Source organism: Canis lupus, chromosome 31, assembly GCF_003254725.2.
Source record: "Canis lupus dingo isolate Sandy chromosome 31, ASM325472v2, whole genome shotgun sequence".
Classification (NCBI taxonomy): domain Eukaryota; kingdom Metazoa; phylum Chordata; class Mammalia; order Carnivora; family Canidae; genus Canis; species Canis lupus.
The window spans coordinates 11,745,046-11,766,667 of record NC_064273.1 but is presented as its reverse complement, the minus strand read 5'-3'; the positions used below and the strand labels follow the sequence as shown (position 1 = coordinate 11,766,667).

The following is a 21,622-nucleotide window of genomic DNA, read 5'->3' as shown; positions in this document are numbered from 1 at the left end:
TAGATTAATTTGTTATGCAGCAATAGATAATTGAGTTCTGTTACCAGAACTGTTTTAAATGTTTTAGTGATAGGGCTGCCTGGGTTGCTCAGTGGCTTAAGCATCTCCCAGGGTCCTAGGATGGAGCCCGGTGTTGGGCACCCTGCTCAGTGGGCAGTCTGCTTCTGCCTCTCCCTCTGCCCTGCACCCCTACTCACTCTCAAATAAGTTAAATTAAAATCTTTAAAAAAATGTTCCGGTGATAACCAATTTAGTTTTGTTCTAGCAAACTTATAAGTTGGTATTATTATCCCCAATTTCAGATAGGGAAATTAAGGCACAGATGTGTCAAGAAATTTCCCCAGGATTATACAGCTAATAAGTGACAAGTCATGATTCAGATCCAATCCATGCTCAAACCCAATGCTGTGCTGCTTTATCCATCACATAATACAATCCCATAGTACCTATTTTAGCCAGTAGTTACTAAACTACTGGCTAGTATCCATGATAGACTTCTTATTTAACAGATGATATTAAAGATGTTGATATTGCTACTTAATGGTTTACATCTCTGACTAACTCGCTGGTTTTGTGAGTACCTAGTGCAAAGAAAGTACTCAATATTACAAATGGATGTGGTGGAAAGATGAGCAAATACACAAAGAAGTTCAATGACTGGGGATCCCTGGATGGTTCAGCGGTTGGGCGACTGCCTTTGGCCCAGGGTGTGGTCCTGGAGACCCGGGATCGAGTCCCACATCAGGCTTGCTTGGAGCTTGCTTCTGTCTCTGCCTGTGTCTCTGCCTCTCTCTCTCTGTGTCTCTCATGAATAAATAAATAAAATCTTAAAAAAAAGAGAGAAGTTCAATGACTTGCCAGTTTATGTGGGGTTGTAAGGAAATGCCACAACAAAATAGGTTACTATTTTACCTAAGATTCTCAAGACCTTGATTCTATAGTTCTCAGGTTTCTTCAAGTTATTGAAATTTCTCCTGATGAATTATGAAAGAAAAGATATTTGCTTTGGTAAAGCATTTATTTAATTTGTAAAATAATTAATAGACATTAAAAAAAAAAAAAGTAAAATAAGGGACGCCTGGGTGGCTCAGCGGTTGAGTGGCTGCCTTTAGCTCAGGGTGTGATCCCGGGATCCAGGATCGAGTCCCAAATCGGGCTCCCGGCATGGAGCCTGCTTTTCCTTCTGCCTATGTCTCTGCCTATGTCTCTGCCTCTCTCTGTGTGTCCCTCATAAATAAATAAAATCTTTAAAAAAAAAAAAGGAAAATAAAAATGTTGACATTATTTGGATATTAAAACAGGAATAAATGTTATCTGTTTTATATCTCATTGAATTAACCATCATTTGGCTTACCTAAAAAGACCTCCTTGTAACTTTATTAACATATGTATATCACATAAACACACACACATTTCTCCTGTTAAGAATTCATCCATCCACCCTAAATCATCTAACATGGCCTATATAATATTGGAAATTGGAAGTTGGATCTCAGTTACTAGTTGTAATCACTACTCTCTTGTCTCTCAGTTTGCTAAACTAAGTAATTTGGTTGAGGTAAGTTTTGGTTGAAAAAGACTGTGTCAAAAACCTGCTAAATGCTATCGCAATGTCTTTTCTATTCATTGTTACTTGTTTTATTTAGAGCAGCAACATCTACTGCTTTAAAAACTATTTTCCCAGCTTCCTTTGCAGTGAGGGCTGTCTAGTGGTACAATTCTGACCACTGAGATGCAAGCATAAGTCACTAGATAAAAACTCCACAAGCTTCTTTTTTTTTTTTTTAAGTTTACGCATTTGTGCTATCAAATGTCTTGTTCTTCATCGTTTCTTTCTTCTTGAAATGCAGACATGATGCTGGAGATAAAGCAATGGGTTTTTGCAACTACCAACCAAGATGTGCTATGGATGATGGTTGAGCAAAAGACAGAAGCAGCTGGGTAGTGTGATGGAACCAACCTGGTTAACTTTGTCCTCTACCTTGAGACTTCTTTCTACTTAAGAAAAACAAACCCCATAGGGGTGGCTGGCTGCATTAATTGGTGAAGTACACAACTCTTGATCTCAAGCACTGAGTTTGAGCCCCATGTTAAGCACATAACTTACTTTTAAAAAGTAAAGAAAAGGGGCATCTGGGTGGCTCAGTGGCTGAGCATCTGCCTTTGGTCAGGTTGTAATCCTGGGGTCCTTAGATTGAGTCCCACATCAGGCTCCCCAAAGGGAGCCTGCTTCTCCCAATAACTGTGTCTCTGCCTCTCTCTGTATGTCTCTCATGAATAAATAATAAAAATCTTTAAAATAAATAATTAATTAAACCTGTTAGTTGTTTATTTATACTTCATTTTCCTCCTTTTCTTCCTTCTGCTTTTAAACTTATGACTCTTACTAGATGGTTAAACATTTGGTCAAGGTGTCACTTACTGGACTCCTGCTTCTGGCCAAGATGGAATGAAAAGGAACTCATTTGACTTAATAATTAGGTAAACTTATAAAACAACTTCACTTTGCACATCATGTTCGACATTAATTCATATCCATTACCTCTGTAAAGTCATTGATATGCCAATACAGGGGAAACAGATGGCTATTCTGTAAAACCTGGAGATTGTTGCACAAAAGCTCAAAAAGAAAGCCAAAAGCAAATGTTCAGAGGGAATCAGTGGCAACAGAAGTGTTATCAATATGTATACCTAGCTCCTGTTTGTACTGCACTGTCACTCATTCCAAATCATTTCAATCTTACTCTCTGATCACCATATTACAGTTTCTACTACACATATACACAAAAACTGACAATCATTCATAAGTATATTAATGGTGAGCTACATTTTAAAAGCATGAATTCAAAACTTCATTCTTGGGACACCTGGGTGTCTTAGTGGTTGAGGCTCAGGTCGTGATCCTGGAGTCCTGGGATCGAGTCCCGCATCAGGCTCCTGACAGGGAGCCTGCTTCTCCCTCTGCCTGTGTCTCTGCCTCATTCTCTCTCTCTCTCTCTGTGTCTCTCATGAATAAATAAGTAAAATCTTTAAAAGAAAAAATTCAGCCTCTATCACTTTCCTTAGTGCACACACAAAAAATTAATGTGTGTGATTTTCCTTCTAAACATTGTGGAGCAAACATTTGTCAAATTTTTCAGATTTATTAAATAAATATCACAAATATTTCTTGCACAGCCCAGGTGACTCAGCGGTTTAGCACCACCTTCAGCCCAGGGCGTGATCCGGAGACCCAGGACCGAGTCCCACTTCGGGTTCCCTACATGGAGCCTGCTTCTCCCTCTGCCTGTGTCTCTGCCTCTCTCTCTCTCTCTCTGTCTCTCATGAATAAATAAATAAAATCTTAAAAAAATATATTTCTCAAGTTATGACCTACTTTTACATTTTACTCCTACGGTCTATTCATTTTAATTTTGTTCTTTGTGCCATGCTCAGGAGATAAAAGATTCCCATCCTTTCTTTGATCAGCTATATAATTAACTATGTACTCAGACTGGTAAATCTATAAGTAACAAGTGAGCAACTCTGATGACCTCGTCAGCAATCATCAAAAGAAGCCAGCCAGCTTTCTTCCAGTTCATACCCATTACCTTATTAATTCAAACGCAGCCACATGAATTACCTAGATAGTCTTCATCTCCTAAAGTGCATTTAGAAAAATGTAGCTTACAATGTAGGCATAAGTCCTGATTTCAGTATTTTACAGATGGCCCGCTTGCTTGGAAAATGACAGCCTGCAAGATGTGAATTAGGAAAACTAGAAGGAGCTAGATCTGTCCTGACTGCTGCCTTCTTAAGTGACATAATATAATAACCTGATAATAATATGGTACTGTATTATGTACCACTGGGGACTATTTCTTAATCTCCAGTTATCCCAAAGTTGCTGTGTACAGAATAGGCTTTCATAAACACTGGGTCAATTTTGCCCTTTTCATTTGCTTAACAATATGTTCATGATGTGAGTTTGTAAATACAAGACTACAATTGCAAGGAGCTGTGAGTGTGATATTTAAAAAATAGCTAACATGTTATTGAATGTTTTCTACATGCCAGGTACTCTCTTCAGTGTTATATGTTACGTGATTTAATTTTCAAAACCTTTAGGAAGTAGGTAAAATTGTTACTCCCAAGTAAGCCCAGAAGTAAGTCAACTTGCCCCAGTTTACACAACTGGAAAGTTGTAGGAGTGGGATTTAACATAAACATTCTGTCTCAAGATCCTGAATTCTTTTAACTACTTACCAAATTTTCTCATTTTATTTTTCTTGAATATTTTCCTAAAAGAAAGACCTTACAGATCAGTTATAACCATGTATTATTTGTGTGTATTAAAATACAGCATTATGTCTTCTTGATTCTGTTTGATATCAAAACTATGTTTAAAAGTATATGAAATTGCCATTATTAAATCATTTTGACCTACAAAAATGGCAATTTCATATGGTTCAAACTAATTATATATTTTGAAAAGCAGCCTGCCCCCAAACTTTAATTCCATTTACTATTCTTACAAAGCTACTGGTTTAAAATCCTTCTCGCCCATTTTTAACCACAGGATTCTTTCTGTAACTTGTTCTCCCATGAATGAGACTTCTTAGTAGAAACTGGGAAGACATTAATTTTCTCACCAGGCTGACCTGGATTCTACATTTTATTGGCCAAGACCCTCTTGAAATCCTATTTTTTACAAAATAGGATAGATAATAATACCTTCCTTATATTCGTCAGTGAAGACTGAAGTAGCAAATGATTCCAATGCCTTGCACATTACTTGGCATATGGTATGCTTTCAATAATAAATATTCTCATTATCCTAAAAGAATTCAACTTAATCCTGCTTTGGATTTTCCTTCCATCAGCTCAGGTAAATATTTCTACATATTAAAATTATCATCATTACATTCTTAGTATATTTTGAACTTTAAAATCTTCAGACAAATGAGACAATCATTAAATAAATGTGTTTTCTTACAAAATTCAAATGAACCATCTCTCTATGAGCCAGTCATATTGAGTACCCTGCACTTTGCTTCTAGTGTACATCAGTAATTGAATAAGATTAATTAATATAATTGAAATAAAAATGTAGTATTAATTTATTAAAACATGACAAAATTATCTCTGAGTAATTTTGGCTTAGTCTTTTTTAAATTTCATGTTTTTATTTAAATTCTAGTCCATTAACATATAGTGTAATGCTGGTTTCAGGAGTAGAATTTAATGATCCATCACGTACATGTAACGTTTTTCATGTTTATTTTTGCTTTCTTTTTCTTAAGTATAACATATGTAATACATATGTATGTATGTATAAAACTGCACATAGCTTAAGTTTACAGCTTGATGAAATTTCACAATCTGAACCAATACTCAGGCCCAGATCAAGAAACATAATATAACCATTATCCCAGAAGCCCATCTTGTGTACCCCTTCAATCTTCACCCCTCCCTCTTTACCATGAATAACCAGTATCCTGACTTCTAATAGTACTATAGACTAGTTTTTCCTTTTTAAAAAACCTTTTGTATAAGCAGAATTATAGAATCACATAATAATATAATCTTCTGAGGTTGGCTTCTTTCACTCTATAATGTTGCCTATAGCTGTTGTTCATTCATTCTCATGCTGTATAGAGTTCCACTGTGTGACTATACCTTAATTTATCCAAGCTACTGTTGAATTCCTACTAGATATCTTAAATTACAGAGGGTCTCAAAAATAATTTAAAAAATAAATTATGGAGGGTCTCTGGTTGATTTACTATGGATGTAAGGAGACTAAAATATCATCTTTTAATTTAATGAAATATCTAGATCCTTTTTTTATTAAAGCAGAACTAAAATGCAGCATTGTCTTAGTTTCAAGGGTACAGTATAATGACTCAATAATGCTCAACATTACTCAGTGTTCATCAAAATAAGTGTACTCTGAATCCCCTTCACCTATTTCAGCCATCCTCTACCCATCTTCCCTCTGGCAACACCAGTTCTCTGTATTTGAGTTTGGTTTTATAAAATTTATCTTCTCATCTTTGTTCACTTGCTTTATTTCTTAAATTCTACATATAAGTAAATCATATGGTCTTCCTACTTATGTGACTTCTTTCACTTAGCATTATACCCTCTACATCGATCCATGTTGCACGTGGCAAAGTCTCATTTTTTATTTTTATGGCTGGGTGATATTCAAGATATATGTGTGTGTGTGTGTGTGTGTGTGTGTGTGTGTGTATATACATATACAAATATATATATATATTATCCATTATCTAACAATCGCCACTTGGGTTGCTTCTATATCTTGGTTATTTTTTTTTTTAGATTTTATTTATTTATTCACGAGAGACAGAGAGAGGCAGAGACACAGGCAGAGGGAGAAGCAGGCTCCATGCAGGGAGCCCAACGCGGGACTCGATCCCGGGTCCCCAGGATCACGCCCTGGACTGAAGGAGGCGCCAAACCGCTGAGCCACCCGGGCTGCCCTATCTTGGTTATTGATAATGAAAACATTGGAAGAATATATGCTACAATAAACATAGGGGTACATATATCTTTTCAAATTAGCATTTTGGTGTCTTTTTGGTAAATATCTAGTAGCAGAATTACTGGATGATCTGTTAATTCTTTTTTTTTTTTATGTACCTTACAGATTCCTTTTTTTTTATTTTTTTATTTTTTTTAATTTATTTTTTATTGGTGTTCAATTTACTAACATACAGAATAACCCCCAGTGCCCGTCACCCATTCAACCCCATGCCCCACCCTCCCCCCCTTCCACCACCCCTAGTTCGTTTCCCAGAGTTAGCAGTCTTTACGTTCTGTCTCCCTTTCTGATATTTCCCACACATTTCTTCTCCCTTCCCTTATATTCCCTTTCACTATTATTTATATTCCCCAAATGAATGAGACCATATAATGTTTGTCCTTCTCCGACTGACTTACTTCACTCAGCATAATACCCTCCAGTTCCATCCACGTTGAAGCAAATGGTGGGTATTTGTCATTTCTAATAGCTGAGGAATATTCCATTGTATACATAAACCACATCTTCTTTATCCATTCATCTTGCGTTGGACACCGAGGCTCCTTCTACAGTTTGGCTATTGTGGCCATTGCTGCTAGAAACATCGGGGTGCAGGTGTCCCGGCGTTTAATTCTATTTTTACTTTTTCGAGGAACCTCCATTCTGTTTTCCACAGTGGCTGCGCCAATTTGCTTTCCCACTGACAGTGCATAAGGGTTCCTTTTTCTCCACATGCTTGCCAACATTCACTATTTCTTGTCTTTTTGATGTTAGCCATTCTGACAGATGTGAGATGATATCTCACTGTAGTTTACATTTGCCTGATGAAAGTGATGATGAGCCTCTTTTCACGTGTTTGTGGGTCACATCTACGTCCTTTTTGGAAAAATGCCTGTTCAGGTCCTTTGCCCTTTTTAGTTGGATTACTTGATTTGAGTGATGAGTTGTAAAAGTTCTTTAGGTATTTTGGATATATATATTTTTAAAGATTTTATTTATTTATTCAGGAGAGACACACAGAGGGAGAGAGAGAGACAAAGACACAGGCAGAGAGAGAAGCAGGCTCTATGCAGGGAGCCTGACGTGTGACTGGATCCTGGGTCTCCAGGATCAGGCCCTGGGCTAAAGGTGGTGCTAAACTGCTGAGCCACCCGGGCTGCCCAGTATTTTGGAATATTAACCCCTTATCAGATTTATCATTTGCAAATATCTTCTCCCATTCGGTAGGTTGCTGTGTCGGTTTGTTGATGGTTTCCTTCACTGTGCAGAGGCTTTTTATTTTGATATAGTTCCAATAGTTTATTTTTTGCTTTGTTTCCCTGCCTGAGGAGACATATCTAGAAAAATGTTGGTAAATCAATGTTCAAGAAATTACTGTATTTCCTTCTACGAATTTTATGGTTTCAGGTCTCACACTTAGGTCTTTTGAAGAAAATCCATTTAGAGTTTATTTTTGTGTACAGTGTGAGAAAGTGGTCCAGTTTCATTCTTTTCCATGTAGCTGTCCAGTTTTCCCCACACCATTTGCTGGAGTCCAGATTCTTCCCTCCCTCCCTCCCTCCCTCCCTCCCTCCCTCCCTCCCTCCCTTCCTTCCTTCCTTCCTTCCTTCCTTCCTTCCTTCCTTCCTTCCTTCCTTCCTTCCTTCCTTCCTCTTTCTTCTTTCTTTCTTTCTTTCTTTCTTTCTTTCTTTCTTTCCTTCTTTCTTCTTTCTTTCTTTCTTTCTTTTCTTCTTTCTTTCTTTCTTTCTTTCTTTCTTTCTTTCTTTCTTCTTTCTTTCTCCTTTCTTCTCCCTTTCTAAGATTTTATTTATTTGACACAGAGAGAGCACTCACAAGCAGGGGGAGCCACAGGCAGAGGGAGAGGGAGAATTAGGCTCCCCACTGAGCAAGATGCCCTATGTGGGGCTTGATCCCAGAACCCTGGGATCATGATCTGAGCTGAAGGCAGACGTTTAACCAACTGAGTGAGCCACCCAGGTGCTCCTAAATCCCTTTCTTAATGGAATTCAACAGATATGTATTCATTGTATACTGGGTACAAAACATATTACAAGGCACTTCAGGGATTGTAAAGACAGGATAATACACCTAGTGGCTTACATTCTAAATGGAGGAGGCTATACATAATATACGGTTTTATAACTTAAGGCAACTTTTCATAAATACCTGTAGGGGATGAACATGATTATGTATAGGAAGAAGCAAAGGTGAATAAAAGAAATAGTTGCTAGGTCTTCAGGAACATGTTAAAATATTTTATTAAAACTATCTTAAATGGAAAATACCATTAAAATTTGAAACCTTCAAAACTGAAGGGCAATTCAATAATATTGCTTCTAATACATAAAAGTACTAAATTAAAAGTTCTTTAGAATATGATTAGTATTACAAATCAACAATCTTCTCTTGAATGTATGCTAATATATAAATCACTGAGATTAAACCAGCCAAAAAATAATGTTTTAGAGAAAGTACGATTTTTTTACTCAGTCAATAGTAAAAAAAATATTATAAAATATTATTTTTAAATAAAGTACACCATAAAATTCAGTTAATATATAATAACTATTTCCAAAAGCAATTGAATAACCCTATATTTTTTCTGTGGTTCCTCCATCATTTTACATACTGTACAGTAGCTCAACACATATTATGTATGTCTATAAATACTTGTATTATATTACTCGAAAATACTAAGTCATTAGTTCTCCAAACATTGATCGGGTATCAACTATATGAAAATCACTATGCTAGGAACCTGACTTACAAAGATGACTGACACTGAGTACTTGCCCTCAGGTAGCTTTAGGGGAAGACAGACTAAAATAATTCAAATAGAGTATGGTCCCTGCCATGACACCAGGATGCACGTGGGGATGGTGAGAGTTCAGAAAAGGACAGCTAGATCAGATGGGAGAGCAGGGTAAGGGAGTCCAGGGGGAAAATCAAGGGGCACTTCGTGGAGAAGGTGACTCTTGAATGAAGTCAGAGACTTAAAGGGTAGGTGGCATGTAGCACTTTGGGCAATGTGGAGAAGGCAGTCATTCCAGAGCGCATGAGTGGTAGAGAGAAGATTGGGTGCAGCCTAGGATAGTTGGAACTCTGGTGCTTTTCAATATTTTGGCAAACATGTAGCCGAGGGCCTGCCATTGTGCCGTTCTCCCCATTGTTATTTTTTTAAATACTAATCTATTTTTTATTGAGTACAATCAATATACATCTGAAATTACTTATTATTTTGTCACTGAGTCTTGTGTTATTCCAGCTTCTGTTAGCATTTCAAAGAAAAGTCCTTTCCGGCATATCAAATTCTGTGGTGTTTCAAATTCTGTAATTCTTCCAGAGTCTAGAACAAGTACCCTGAAATGTAAAAACAATCCAGTCAGGTCACCTTATTCAGTTTTCCAGTTTACCCTTTTTTTCCTTGCTAATGTAGAATTTAGATTACCATGTGAGTTATGTCACTACAACATATGGGTACTATTGAACTCAAGAAGTATATTCAGTTTTCTAATATTCTTTTAGCATTACCATATTCTTCTAATCATTTGAAAGCTATGCTTCATACTATTAAGGGAAATTTTGTATCTCTCAGCATAGATACAATCCTTTATTAGTAATGATATGTTTAGCATGTTCAGTGGCTATCTCCGTAGAGATACGTAGATATGTTTTATTTCTAAAAACAAATAAAGCATACCTATCTGAATCAATGATAGAATGCAGTCTATGAGCAATCGTCAGGATGGTACAATCGGAGAATTCTTTCCTGATTGTGGTTTGCACCAAATTATCAGTCTCAAAATCAATGGAGGCTGTTGCCTCATCCAAGATGAGAATTTTTGTTTTTCGAAGCAAAGCACGAGCAAGACAGACAAGCTGCCTTTGTCCAACACTGTTAAAAAAAAGGGGGGGGGGGTAAAATCAGTCCTGAAATTCTGTTTACATCACTATTCACTCTCTTTCTAAGCCACACATTTATTCATTCTTTTTTCAAGAAATATTTTGTCAAAAGCGACAAAAACCTCTACATGGAATTTACATCCTCCTAGAAAGACAGAAAAAAAGACATGATAAATGAGTAAAATGTATAGTAATAAGAAGACTTCAAGCACACAGAGAAGGAGGGTGTACAGGGTGGACCTGGGGTAGACATTTAGATGGGCCTGCCAAAGAAACCCTCACTGGACTGCGGGAGTTGCCTTTTAATTCAAACTTGTTCCCGGCAAAGGGAACAGCAGATGCAAAATCCCTGAGGCATGCAAGAGCTGGGCTGGCATATTCATGAAATAGTAAGGAGGTCAACTGTGGGGAAACAGTGAGAGGTAGGAAAAGAAATCAGAGTCATGCAGTGCTGGGGTTGAGGGGATCTAGCTCACATTCTTTAGGTTTCTGATCACATGAAAGGGACTGTCATTGGGCATCAAACAGCCATGAAGGAAAAAGGAGCCCCTACAACATTTTTAAAGAAGAAAACTATTCAAACAGAAGTCTTTACAAAAGATTAGTCAATTAAATAGTGACTTTTCATATCACATCATTCCCTTATTTCCCCCTTTCTTTCCTTCACCAGCAGTTTCCAGCTAGTGGTCACCATTTTATTCCTTGTCCTTCTTCCCTAGAGGGAATCAACAATCTTGTGCTTTGAATAGACCAAAGGAGGTCCTTGATGACTCAGGACCCTTCCCTTTGAGGCTAACTCAAAGCTTCTAAGGAGCCTTAGAATGAGTAACGTGGCCAAGCTTTGTTCTTAGCAGCTTACCTGAGATTTTCACCTCCCTCTGAAATCTCATGCAGCAGCTTCTCGGGAAGGGACTGCACAAACTCTTTTAAGTGACACAGTTCTAGCACCTCCCACAGCTCGCTATCAGAATACTTGTCTAGGGGATCCAGGTTCATTTGAAGAGTACCAGAAAACAAAACAGGATCCTAGAGAATGAAATCGGTCACCAGTAATCTTACTGTCACACAGAGCACAAATACATTTTTAAAAAGTCAGATTCAGGAAATAAAGAAAAAGCAAAATGATCAAACCTAAATAGTTCTAAAATTCATTCTAAATTGAAAATAACAGAAGAGAATCAGAATAAGCTATAAGTGCGATTAAATCATCAAAAATTTCCTGACCATCTTTCTCCTTCTCAATTACAATGTCAACACCAGCCACAATCATAATGATGATGATAAGTGCCATTTAGCAGAGATATACCATAGAATAGAATAAATACAAACCATACCATGTATATAGTATTATCAATCAGCATACCAACTCAAAAAGATGGAAGCCAGTATCCCCATTTTATAGTGACTGAACTAGAGGATTTGAAAAGCTCTTGTTCCTGCCACACAGAAAGTAAGTGGTTGAGTAGAATTTGAATAGGACAAGTCCATGCTCTTTCCAATATACCAACATGTCTGGTGAAACTGTATTTTACTATACCTGTATTGATGAGGTATAGTAAAATGAGAGGAATGAGTAATATCTCTTTTCTTCATTAAATTTTTCCTTGCCAGAATTCTATTCAAATTTGCTTTTAAGTAAATTCATGAATACAACTATATGTTTAAACAATATAACAAAGAGATTATATTTTAGGAAATTTTTAGAGGGTAATACAAAGATATCTCATAAGTGCTCAGTTTAAATTTTTCAAAGTTCAACTGAATAAGTCATCTTTGACTGTAGATACATATTCTTGAGCCAATTTGCATGTTTGTTAATGATAGAGTTCCCTTGATGCTGCAGATAGACAAATCAAAGGACTTGAAAAAAATGATCTAACTGAATTATTGTTCTTTTCATCTTTTAAAATGTTTTTAAATTTCAAATCAAAGAGGCAAAATTATATACTCACTCTACCAATTAGGCAAAAGGCTCAGTGATTTTTTTTCTTCCAAAAAATACCAATGCATTTCAGCCTGATCTCTTACAATTTTATTTGCATTTACTATTATGAAGAAAACTTGTAAAGCAAAATACCAGTTTTTCAAATTGACAAATGCATTTAGGAAGAATGTTTTAGAGTAAGCGTGTTTAATAGGATTCAGTTGTTGCGATTTTTAATAACACATTTAAAATGCTCTGGCTTCTAGAAATGAATTAAGATGCTTGGAAGGAACAGATTTGAAAAAAAAAAAAAAAAAAGACGATTACCGAGAGGGAGTTAAAAAAAAGTCTACTGACAAAACAGACTTTACCTGGGGAATGATATTAAGTTTGCCTCGAAGGTCATGAAGTCCAATAGTTGATATGTCAATACCATCGATAATAATTTTGCCTCCTGATCTTTCCACGATTCGAAATAGACAATTTGAAAGTGTTGATTTGCCTGCTCCAGTCCGTCCCACAATTCCAATCTGTAATGAAATGATCATAAACAGTTTGCACTGTGCTTTCTGTAAGGGACTGGGGCTTTGCACTGACAACAAATACACTGGGTGTCGGGTCAGTGGGATTTAATTTTGCCAAATGGAATGACCCTGACTGGCATGGAAGATACAATATGACTTCTAATGATCACTCTTTATCCAAAGTTCATCACTTATGAGAAAGGCTCAGGTTAATATATGAGTTTTCTCGACTTTTGAGTAATTTAGTAACCATCTAACTAGAGCATGCCAGAAGCCCCAGGAAAAGCAGACCACCCCTGAACCATGTTGGGACTAGCTGTTCAGAGTGTGGTCAAGGATGACTTTGATAATGGGATGGTTTTCTCAGGACTTTCAAATGAGGCTTCTCCACCCTCCTTCCCCAAATAAAACAAACAGGACAGAAACCCTTTGCCAAAAGGATAGAAAATCCAAAGGAATGTTTGCAAAAGGCAGATGTTCAACCACTGAGTCATCCAAGTGCCCCGAGGTGACTATAGTTAATAGTATTGTATACTTGAAATTTGCTAAGATAGTAGATCTTAGGTGTTCCTACCACATCCAAAGAAAACCAAAACAAAGCAAAAACAAAATACCTTATAACTATGTGAGGTGACAGATGTGTTAATTTGACTGTGGTAATCCTTTCACTATATATATATGTATATCAAACCATCACATTGTACACTTTAAATATATATAATTTTTTACTTGCTAATAACTCAATAAAGCTGAAAAATAAAGTAACATGTTTCATAATATAGTATGCACAATTTAAAAATACTGTGTTTTTAAGAGGAAAAACTTACTCTGTATATACCAACCACCTGAGTTTATTATTTTTATATGAAATTTGAACAAAGACCATCTTATATTCAATACCATACTGTACTTTGACCTTAACAATGAGTGAATTCAGATAAAAGGGAAAGTGAAACTTATGAAATATATATGGTACCTTCTCTTCACCATGAGTCTGGAAAGTGATATCTTGTAATGCTAAGCCAAGATCATCTCGGTATCGAGCCTGATAATTAATAAATTCCACTATCCCTTTATCAGGCCATTGTGATGGAGGCCTTTTAGACATTATCCAGGGTGCCTTAAAACAAAGAAATATTATAATAATTATATCACTATATAATTATTACCAAAATAATTTGGTACATATAAAACAAAGAAATATTATGGTAATTATCAAAAAATACATTTCCCCCAAAAAATAATTATCATGCATATAAACAAAAGTGATAGAAAACATTCGTGGATATTATAATCTCCCAAAAATAGTTTTAAATATTACCAACTTCTATAACTATAAAACTTCTCCTCTGGTTACAAGAAAAACTTGGAAATAAAATTTTAAAGGTAACAAGGCTTCCTATCTTCTGTACAGTTATTAAGAAGAATCTTCTAAAACTGCAAAGTTGCCGAAGGTAACCTGTTTGAAATTTTAGCTGAGATGAGGATAGTCTGTCATTCATTCATTGTTCTGATACTGAGTATTTACTTAATGGAGATTCATCAGTGAGCCAAACAAATACAAAGTTTTGTCCTCACAGAGCATGCAGGATGCCAGAGAGACACAGAAAGAATCACCTAGCATATGTAGAACGTTAGACAATGATAAAGCTTGGAAGATGGGAGAGAGGCAAGGTTAGTAGTGGTGGTGTAATTTTAAGTAGGGTGGATAGGGAAGTCTTGGTTGGATATGATACAGGAACAAGCCATGTGGATATGGGTTGAAGTGCTTCCCAGGCAGATAACTACACATGTTGGGGTCCTGAGACAGAGGTGTGTCTGGGACATTGGAGGAACAGCAAGAGGCAGGACAGTGTGGTGTCTGGGCAGCAAGGTGAAGTGTGCTCATCAGAGGGAGTGATCACCAGTGTCAGATGACAGATTAGGCCAAGTGAGGACTGACAGGAGACCACTGGTGATCTTGACAAGGACATGTTCAGTAGAGTGGTGGGATTGGAAGCCTGTCTGGAGAGAGTCCAAAACGGAAAGAGGGAAGTATAGGTTATTCCAAAGAATTCTTCTGTACAAAGGTGCAGAGAGATGGGGTTACAGAAGAGTAAACAGAATTAGCTGAGCAATTTACTTCTTCCACGTTAAGAGTTTCTGTAACAGTATTTGTCAGACCTGCATCAAATTACATAAAGATGATTTAAAAAAAAAATGTGTGGATGGGGGCACCTGGGTGGCTCAGTGGTTGAGCGTCTGCCTTTGGCTCAGGTCGTGATCCTGGGGTCCTGGGATCAAATCCTACATCAGGCTCCCTGTAGGGAGCCTGCTTCTCCCTCTACCTGTCTCACCTCTGTGTGTGTGTGAAAAAATACATAAATCTTAAATTTAAAAAATGTGTGGATATATATGTTTTACATGTTTTACTGTTTCTTTCAATTTGAAAATAACATATTTTAAAATTTATACATACATAAGTTTATATACAAAGAAATATATATACAAAAAATTAGAAAATATTCAAAACAATAAAATTATGTAGTGGTCACGACATGGCACTAGACTGAGCGAACCGAATACTAATCATTAGAGGTTGTGAAGGTGGATTAATCTTCCATTAAATTTGTGTGAAGAAGGAAGGTAAGACCTGGGGTAGAATCTAGGGGATGATTCAAAATTTAGGTAGGAATTGGAGGATGTAGATAATATTTTAGCATATTTATAGACGAAGAGGGGCAAGGCAGGTAGGATGCTAAGATGTAGAAAGTAAAGATGTAGAAAGTGGTTAATGGAGCAAAGTTTGACAGAAGACATGAAGAGATATTACCAAAAATACAAGTGGAAACCAGGTTTTCTATTTGAAGGAGGGATACCTCTTCCTAAGAGTTAGTTATGAGCAAAAGAGGAACATTACATGATTTAGATACCATTATCGGGAAGAAGATACAGAAATTCAGGTCAACTTTAGCATCTCCCTTGTTAATTCATTGAACTGGGAGGCAGAAATAACCCAGATAAGGAAAATATGCAGATAACTCAAATATTACACTGTATCAATAGTCTCATCCTTCTCCTTTCTAAATTATAATTAATTAAAGGGAACAAAAGAAACTGATTTATTCTCCTCCTCCTTCCCATCCGCAGAGATGTTAATGCTGAGGAAATAGGACAGAAGGTATAAACAATAAAGCAAATTCAAAAATTGCACAGACTTTAATTATTAGATAACTATACTCAGACACTTTTCACAACATAAAATTCTCACAAAATTAAATCTTAGGTTGCATATGTTACTCTACATTGATAGAGGACAAATCATTGTGCCTTCTAAAAACAGGTAATCAGGGATGGCTGGGTGGCTCAGCAGTTGAGTGTCTGCCTTCGACCCAGGGTGTGATCTCAGGGTCCCAGGATCGAGTCCCAAATCGGCTTCCTGCAAGGAGCCTGCTTCTTCCTCTGCCTCTCTCTCTCTCTCTCTTTGTGTCTCATGAATAAATAAATAAAATCTTTAAAAAAAAATAAAGACAGGTAATCATTTTTAATTTTTACATGTCTTAAAATTAAGTACTATTGCAATTCAGTTAACTCTGGTGTTTTTTCTATTTTAGTGATATATAAAATAATGGTGGATTTTAATAGATTGGGTTTCAATTTCTTTTTTTGTTTTAATATTATTTATTTATTTATGATAGACAGAGAGAGAGGCAGAGACACAGGCAGAGGGAGAAGCAGGCTCCATGCCGGGAGCCCAATGCAGGACTTGATCCCAGGACTCCAGGATCGCACTCTGGGCCAAAGGCAGGCGCCAAACCACTGAGCCACCCAGGGATCCCCGGGTTTTACTTTCATTGAAAACTGAATATCATAACATGAATTTGGAAAAGCAAGTTTCACTTCAAATTTATGTTTTTAAATGTCAATTCAACGTGCATTACAATATCTTAATCTTGCATCTATTTTTAGTTATGTATTAGTGCTTACCTCTTTATTCATATTTTCATATTCACACACTCTTTCAATGGAAACTGCATTGGTTTCAATTTCACAAGCTTTCCTCACCCAAAAATTGAGAGATTGAGTAATCTGGAGGAAAAAAAGCCAAGATCTTAATAAATGGTTCTTTAGCCTTTTATTAATATTAATAATATCTTAGAAAGTTTCACTTTTCGTAGTTTTCATATACTTTATCTCTTCTGATTATTTAACAACTTTAAATGTAAGCATAGTTATACATAAACACATAAGTGTTTAAGTATATTAAACTCATTCACATCATACATAACGTTTTTTTGGCTGTAGATAGAATGAGTATAGTTCAACATATGTTGAAGGAGTCCCTCCTTGGTGTAAGTAATGATGAATACCAAGACTGACAGAATATGCCTCAAGAAATGTACACCTCAAGTGAGAAAAAAGTTGTGTACAGTGTTACCTTCAACATTCCTCACCATCATTCATCAAAAGGAGGGTTCTCCTAATTTTTCACCACTCTTGTCTCCTCTTTTTTTTTTTTTAACTCTATTTTCTTCTCATTATACCCAGAAATATAGGTTGTAATTCTAGCCTAATTCTAAAAGCCAAAAAACTGTCAATTCAGTTTTTTCTCAAGTTTGGTGCCAAATCATTTGATGGCCAACTTGACTTGAACTGATATGGGGCTCTTAAAAGTCTTTATTTAACCCACTTAGGGTAAACATTCACATACTTCACTGCAGAAGAAGTCGATGGATTATTGGGTTCTGACCCAAACCTTGGCTATAGTATGTGTATCATATTTCCTTTCTACAAGCCCAAGTTCTGAATTCTGAAATGCAACTGCATTTAAGCATTTTGGATAAGGGATGAAAGGTAGGTACTCAAATCATCTAGGCTTATCTTCTAAATAATATGTAATTATATTCAGTAGCTTAAGGAATATTCTATTTTACAAAGGGCATGAACACACTCATACCACTAGTGCTTTTCAGTGTAATATAAAATACAGCTTATTAGGAAAAAACTTACAAGCAAAGTAGAGCATATATTCTCCCCAGGGTTTAGATTATCTCCTTGGTTAGGTTGGGCAAACCGGATGGACAGGCCATGGTGGAGAGAGGCCCTACCACTGTGACATTCTATAAATCTATAAGTATAGGAGAACAGGAAACTTCTAGGTAATTAGGCAATGCCATGAGTTTCTGAATCTTCTAGCATTCAGCCTGTTCTTTCTGTGAGCTAACTTAGAATTGCTGAGCCAGCTTCCTGCTAGTAGCAACAGAGGAAGAAATGAGCCTCTAGGGTAATCCAGATTTGTCTCTCATTACTTAGCTAATAGAATCTATAATTCAGACAGGCAAAGGAGCAGAGAGTTTAATTAACTGGATTATAAACATATCAAATACCACAAAATCATTATTACTTACATTTAGGGCATAGGATATGGACAAACCAACTATTGCTGAATCTATAGAATTGCCAGCCAGCACAGCAAGCAGTGCAGCAAAGAAAACCATTAAGTTGCCAAGGAATTCAAGCCTAACAGACAGCCACCTGTAATAATGGAAAATATTCCTCAACTGAGATGCAAAAGTTTTGGTGCACTTAGTATGAACTCTTCTCTGTGAAATGAAAATGTAAATATCAATAGCTGGCTGTTTGTTTTTTTGTTTTTTTCCTCACTTACTTAGAACTCAATCAAAATAGGATTGTTACAATGACGACAGATTAAAGGATTCCTCTGCATAAAAACACACTTGAGTTTTGCAGAACTTTGTTTTAAAACTTAATCAGAATTAAAAATAAAAAAGAACACTAGCTAAAATGTGCCATATTTTAAGATCCTATCAGAAAACAAATCACCTTTCCAATTACATACCCTTTTTTATATTATAAAATTAGTCTTCAAAAGTTAAAATGTGCCCAGCTATTACTTAATATTTCATTTTTCTCCTTTATGTGAAGTGATAATCTCAAATTTAAAATATGAATTATTATATGCAAATAAAATATATCCTACAAATACAAAATAAAACAGAGGATCATAACATTACTAATTCTATAGCATCCTGTATAACTTTCAAAAACTTGGAACCTGGGGTGCCTGGGTGGCTCAGCTGGTTAAGAGTTCAAATCTTGGTTTTGGGTCAGGTCATGATCTCATGGGTCATGGGATGGAGCCTTGCATCAGGCTCAGTGCTCAGCAGGGAGTGTGCTTGAAGATTCTTTCTACCCTTCTCCCTGCTTGCTCTGTTTATCTCTTTCTCTCTCAGATAAATAAATCTTAAAAAAAAAAAAAAAAAAAAACTTGGGACATTATTTTCATGTAAAATAGCATGTACTTTTTATTTGAATATAAATAGATACACTAACTTAAATGTATATTAAATATTAGACATATTTAAGGCCTTCTTTTTTTAAAACAAATTAATGAAATGCCATTACAGAGCACTCTTTCCGTTTAAAAGTCGGTGCATAAGACATCTAAAAAGAGACTGGTCTTGGGCAGCCCCGGTGGTGCAGTGGTTTAGGACTGCCTGCAGCCCAGGGTGTGATCTGGAGACCCTGGATCAAGTCCCATGGCAGGCTCTCTGCATGGAGCCTGCTTCTCCCTCTGCCTGTGTCTCTGCCTCTCTCTCTCTCTCTCTCTCTGCATCTCTATGAATAAATAAATAGTAAAATCTTTTAAAAAAATAAAATAAAAATAAAAAAAATAAAAAGAGACTGGTCTTGAACAAGGCATACTGATGTGACTTACCTGTTTGAAATTACATTATTATAGAAACAGACCAAGTTCTCATTCACCACCTCTTTGTTTTGCTGGATGAACCTCTGTTCATGTCCAAAGGCCCGGATGGTGGACACCCCTGATAAAGTCTCACTAAAGTGGGAAATGATAGGAGAACGAGATGCTCCTGCCAATCGTCGGATCTGCCGAGAACTCGCCACGTAGTATCTCTAACCCAAAGACAGAAAGAGGCAGTTGGAAAGATGTAATAGAAATTGCTTCACTGGTTTGAAAATGGCATGATACTTGAGTGATCCCAAAACGTGACGCTCAAATTTTAACTCCAGTACCTGTGAGTGTGGCCTCATGTAGAAATGGAATCTTTCAGATGTCATTAAAGATCTCGAGATGAGATCAGACCTGGAAATAGGGTGGGCCCACCCTAAATCCAATGCTGAGTGTCCTTGTAAGATACAGAAAAAGAGAAGACAAAAAGACACAAGGAGAAAGCCATGTGAAGATGAGATTGATGTAATGTGTGCATAAGCCAAGGAAAATGCCAAGAATTGCTGACAGTCACTGGAAGCATGAAACCAATTCTCCCTCAAAGGCTCCAGAAGGAACCAATCCTGCCTACACCTTGATTTTTGACTGTTAACCTCCGAACTGTGAAAGAATAAAATTTCTGTTGTTTTAAGCTACCAAATTTGTTACAGGAGACTTAGAAATTAATACACCCTTGGAACAGTAAAAACCCAAATTCTGGACAGCATAACTAGAACAGAATTGGGCAAAGCTCCACTTTGATAATCCTTTCAAACAACCACTACTGAGTACCTACTATGGAAGAAGCACCATGTCACATGTTGGAAATATGACTTAGGAGTTAACCCATTAAATGAAGGAAGGCAACCAAAGGTACAAACAATAATATTTTTGTACCTAAATATAATTATGAGAAAAAAATTGTTTTGGCCTACAAAATAACTTCACCAGTGCAGCCATAAGTCTAATTGTCTAATCTCCTCCAACTTGGTTGACACTAATTGAGATGGGTGGACACTACAGAGCTGGAGGGAGCATGCCCTGAGTTAACTGGACCAGCATTTATCAGCTCCAGATAATCATTACCAACTGTAAATGAAAATCAAGAGTTGCCACATCTTGCAAGTTTTTCCAAGAAGATCTTTGGACCTGGAGTTTTATATAAAATTCTGATTTTAAAATATCTTTGTTTTAGTAAAAACACTGAGCAAGCTGAGCAAAAACATATCTGAAGCTACATATGGCCTGTCAACTTACAGTCTACACACTCTCTGTGTAAGTGCCCTGGAGAGCACAGAGGATTATGGCATTCTGGGACTGCAAGGAGGCTCAAGAGATTATCATAAAGAAATTTTCATAAAATTTCAGTGAATTATAGAAGTCCTGAAGTCCCTTCCATGAATCTATCGAGAGTATTTACCTTAAGAACCATTGATTTAGATCAATGCTTCTCACACTTTAGTAAAAATCACCTGGAGGATTTGTTAAAACACAAACTCTAGGTCTCACTCTGTTAGATTCTTTATTTCCTCCCAGTTTTATTAGGATGTGATTAACAAATTATATATATATATATATATTATTATATATATTATTACACACACGTGTGTGTCTGTGGATATATGTTGTAAAATGTGATTTTTTAAAAAAGAAGTACAACTAGAGATTCTGATTCAGTAGGTCTGGAGTATAGTCCATAGGTCCAGGGACCCTCCTTTGCATAGCACTGATATAAAGCAAACCTTCTATTTTATAGGGAAAGCAAAGAAACCTGGAAATGGAAGTGCTGTGCCAAGCATGGGAGTCAAGAAAGTGACAAGAACTTGAGGCTACTGAATTCACTTCAGGGCTCACCCTATATAGTGTCCCCTAACAAGATATGGCTTCTAGACTATTTCCACTCCTGGTCATCCTAGTATAGTTTACCAACCATAAAACTATCATCTAAATTTTCACTTGTGATATGGGGGTTGTTTTTTTTTTTTTTTAAGAAAATACAATAGATTCTCAAT

General features: G+C 36.5%; 1 protein-coding gene across 5 annotated transcripts in view; it reads right to left on the bottom strand.

The window, feature by feature from the left end:
• Window positions 1-8,760: 8,760 nt before the first annotated feature.
• The window catches only part of LOC112661616 (multidrug resistance-associated protein 1-like), an 86,950-nt gene continuing 74,088 nt past the window's right edge, over window positions 8,761-21,622 (bottom strand). For 4 of the 5 annotated variants that reach the window (XM_025449686.3, XM_025449691.3, XM_025449690.3 and 1 more), the window contains 8 exons: window positions 19,596-19,795; window positions 18,265-18,391; window positions 16,844-16,945; window positions 13,854-13,997; window positions 12,725-12,883; window positions 11,289-11,455; window positions 10,227-10,421; window positions 8,761-9,886 (listed from right to left, as the gene is read on the bottom strand). In XM_025449686.3, the coding sequence (XP_025305471.3) occupies window positions 9,760-9,886; window positions 10,227-10,421; window positions 11,289-11,455; window positions 12,725-12,883; window positions 13,854-13,997; window positions 16,844-16,945; window positions 18,265-18,391; window positions 19,596-19,795 (1,221 nt within the window). In that variant the 3' untranslated portion in view covers window positions 8,761-9,759. Of the gene's footprint in view, window positions 9,887-10,226; window positions 10,422-11,288; window positions 11,456-12,724; window positions 12,884-13,853; window positions 13,998-16,843; window positions 16,946-17,866; window positions 17,985-18,264; window positions 18,392-19,595; window positions 19,796-21,622 lie in introns of all 5 variants that reach the window. The other variant, XM_025449687.3, reaches the window with a different exon arrangement.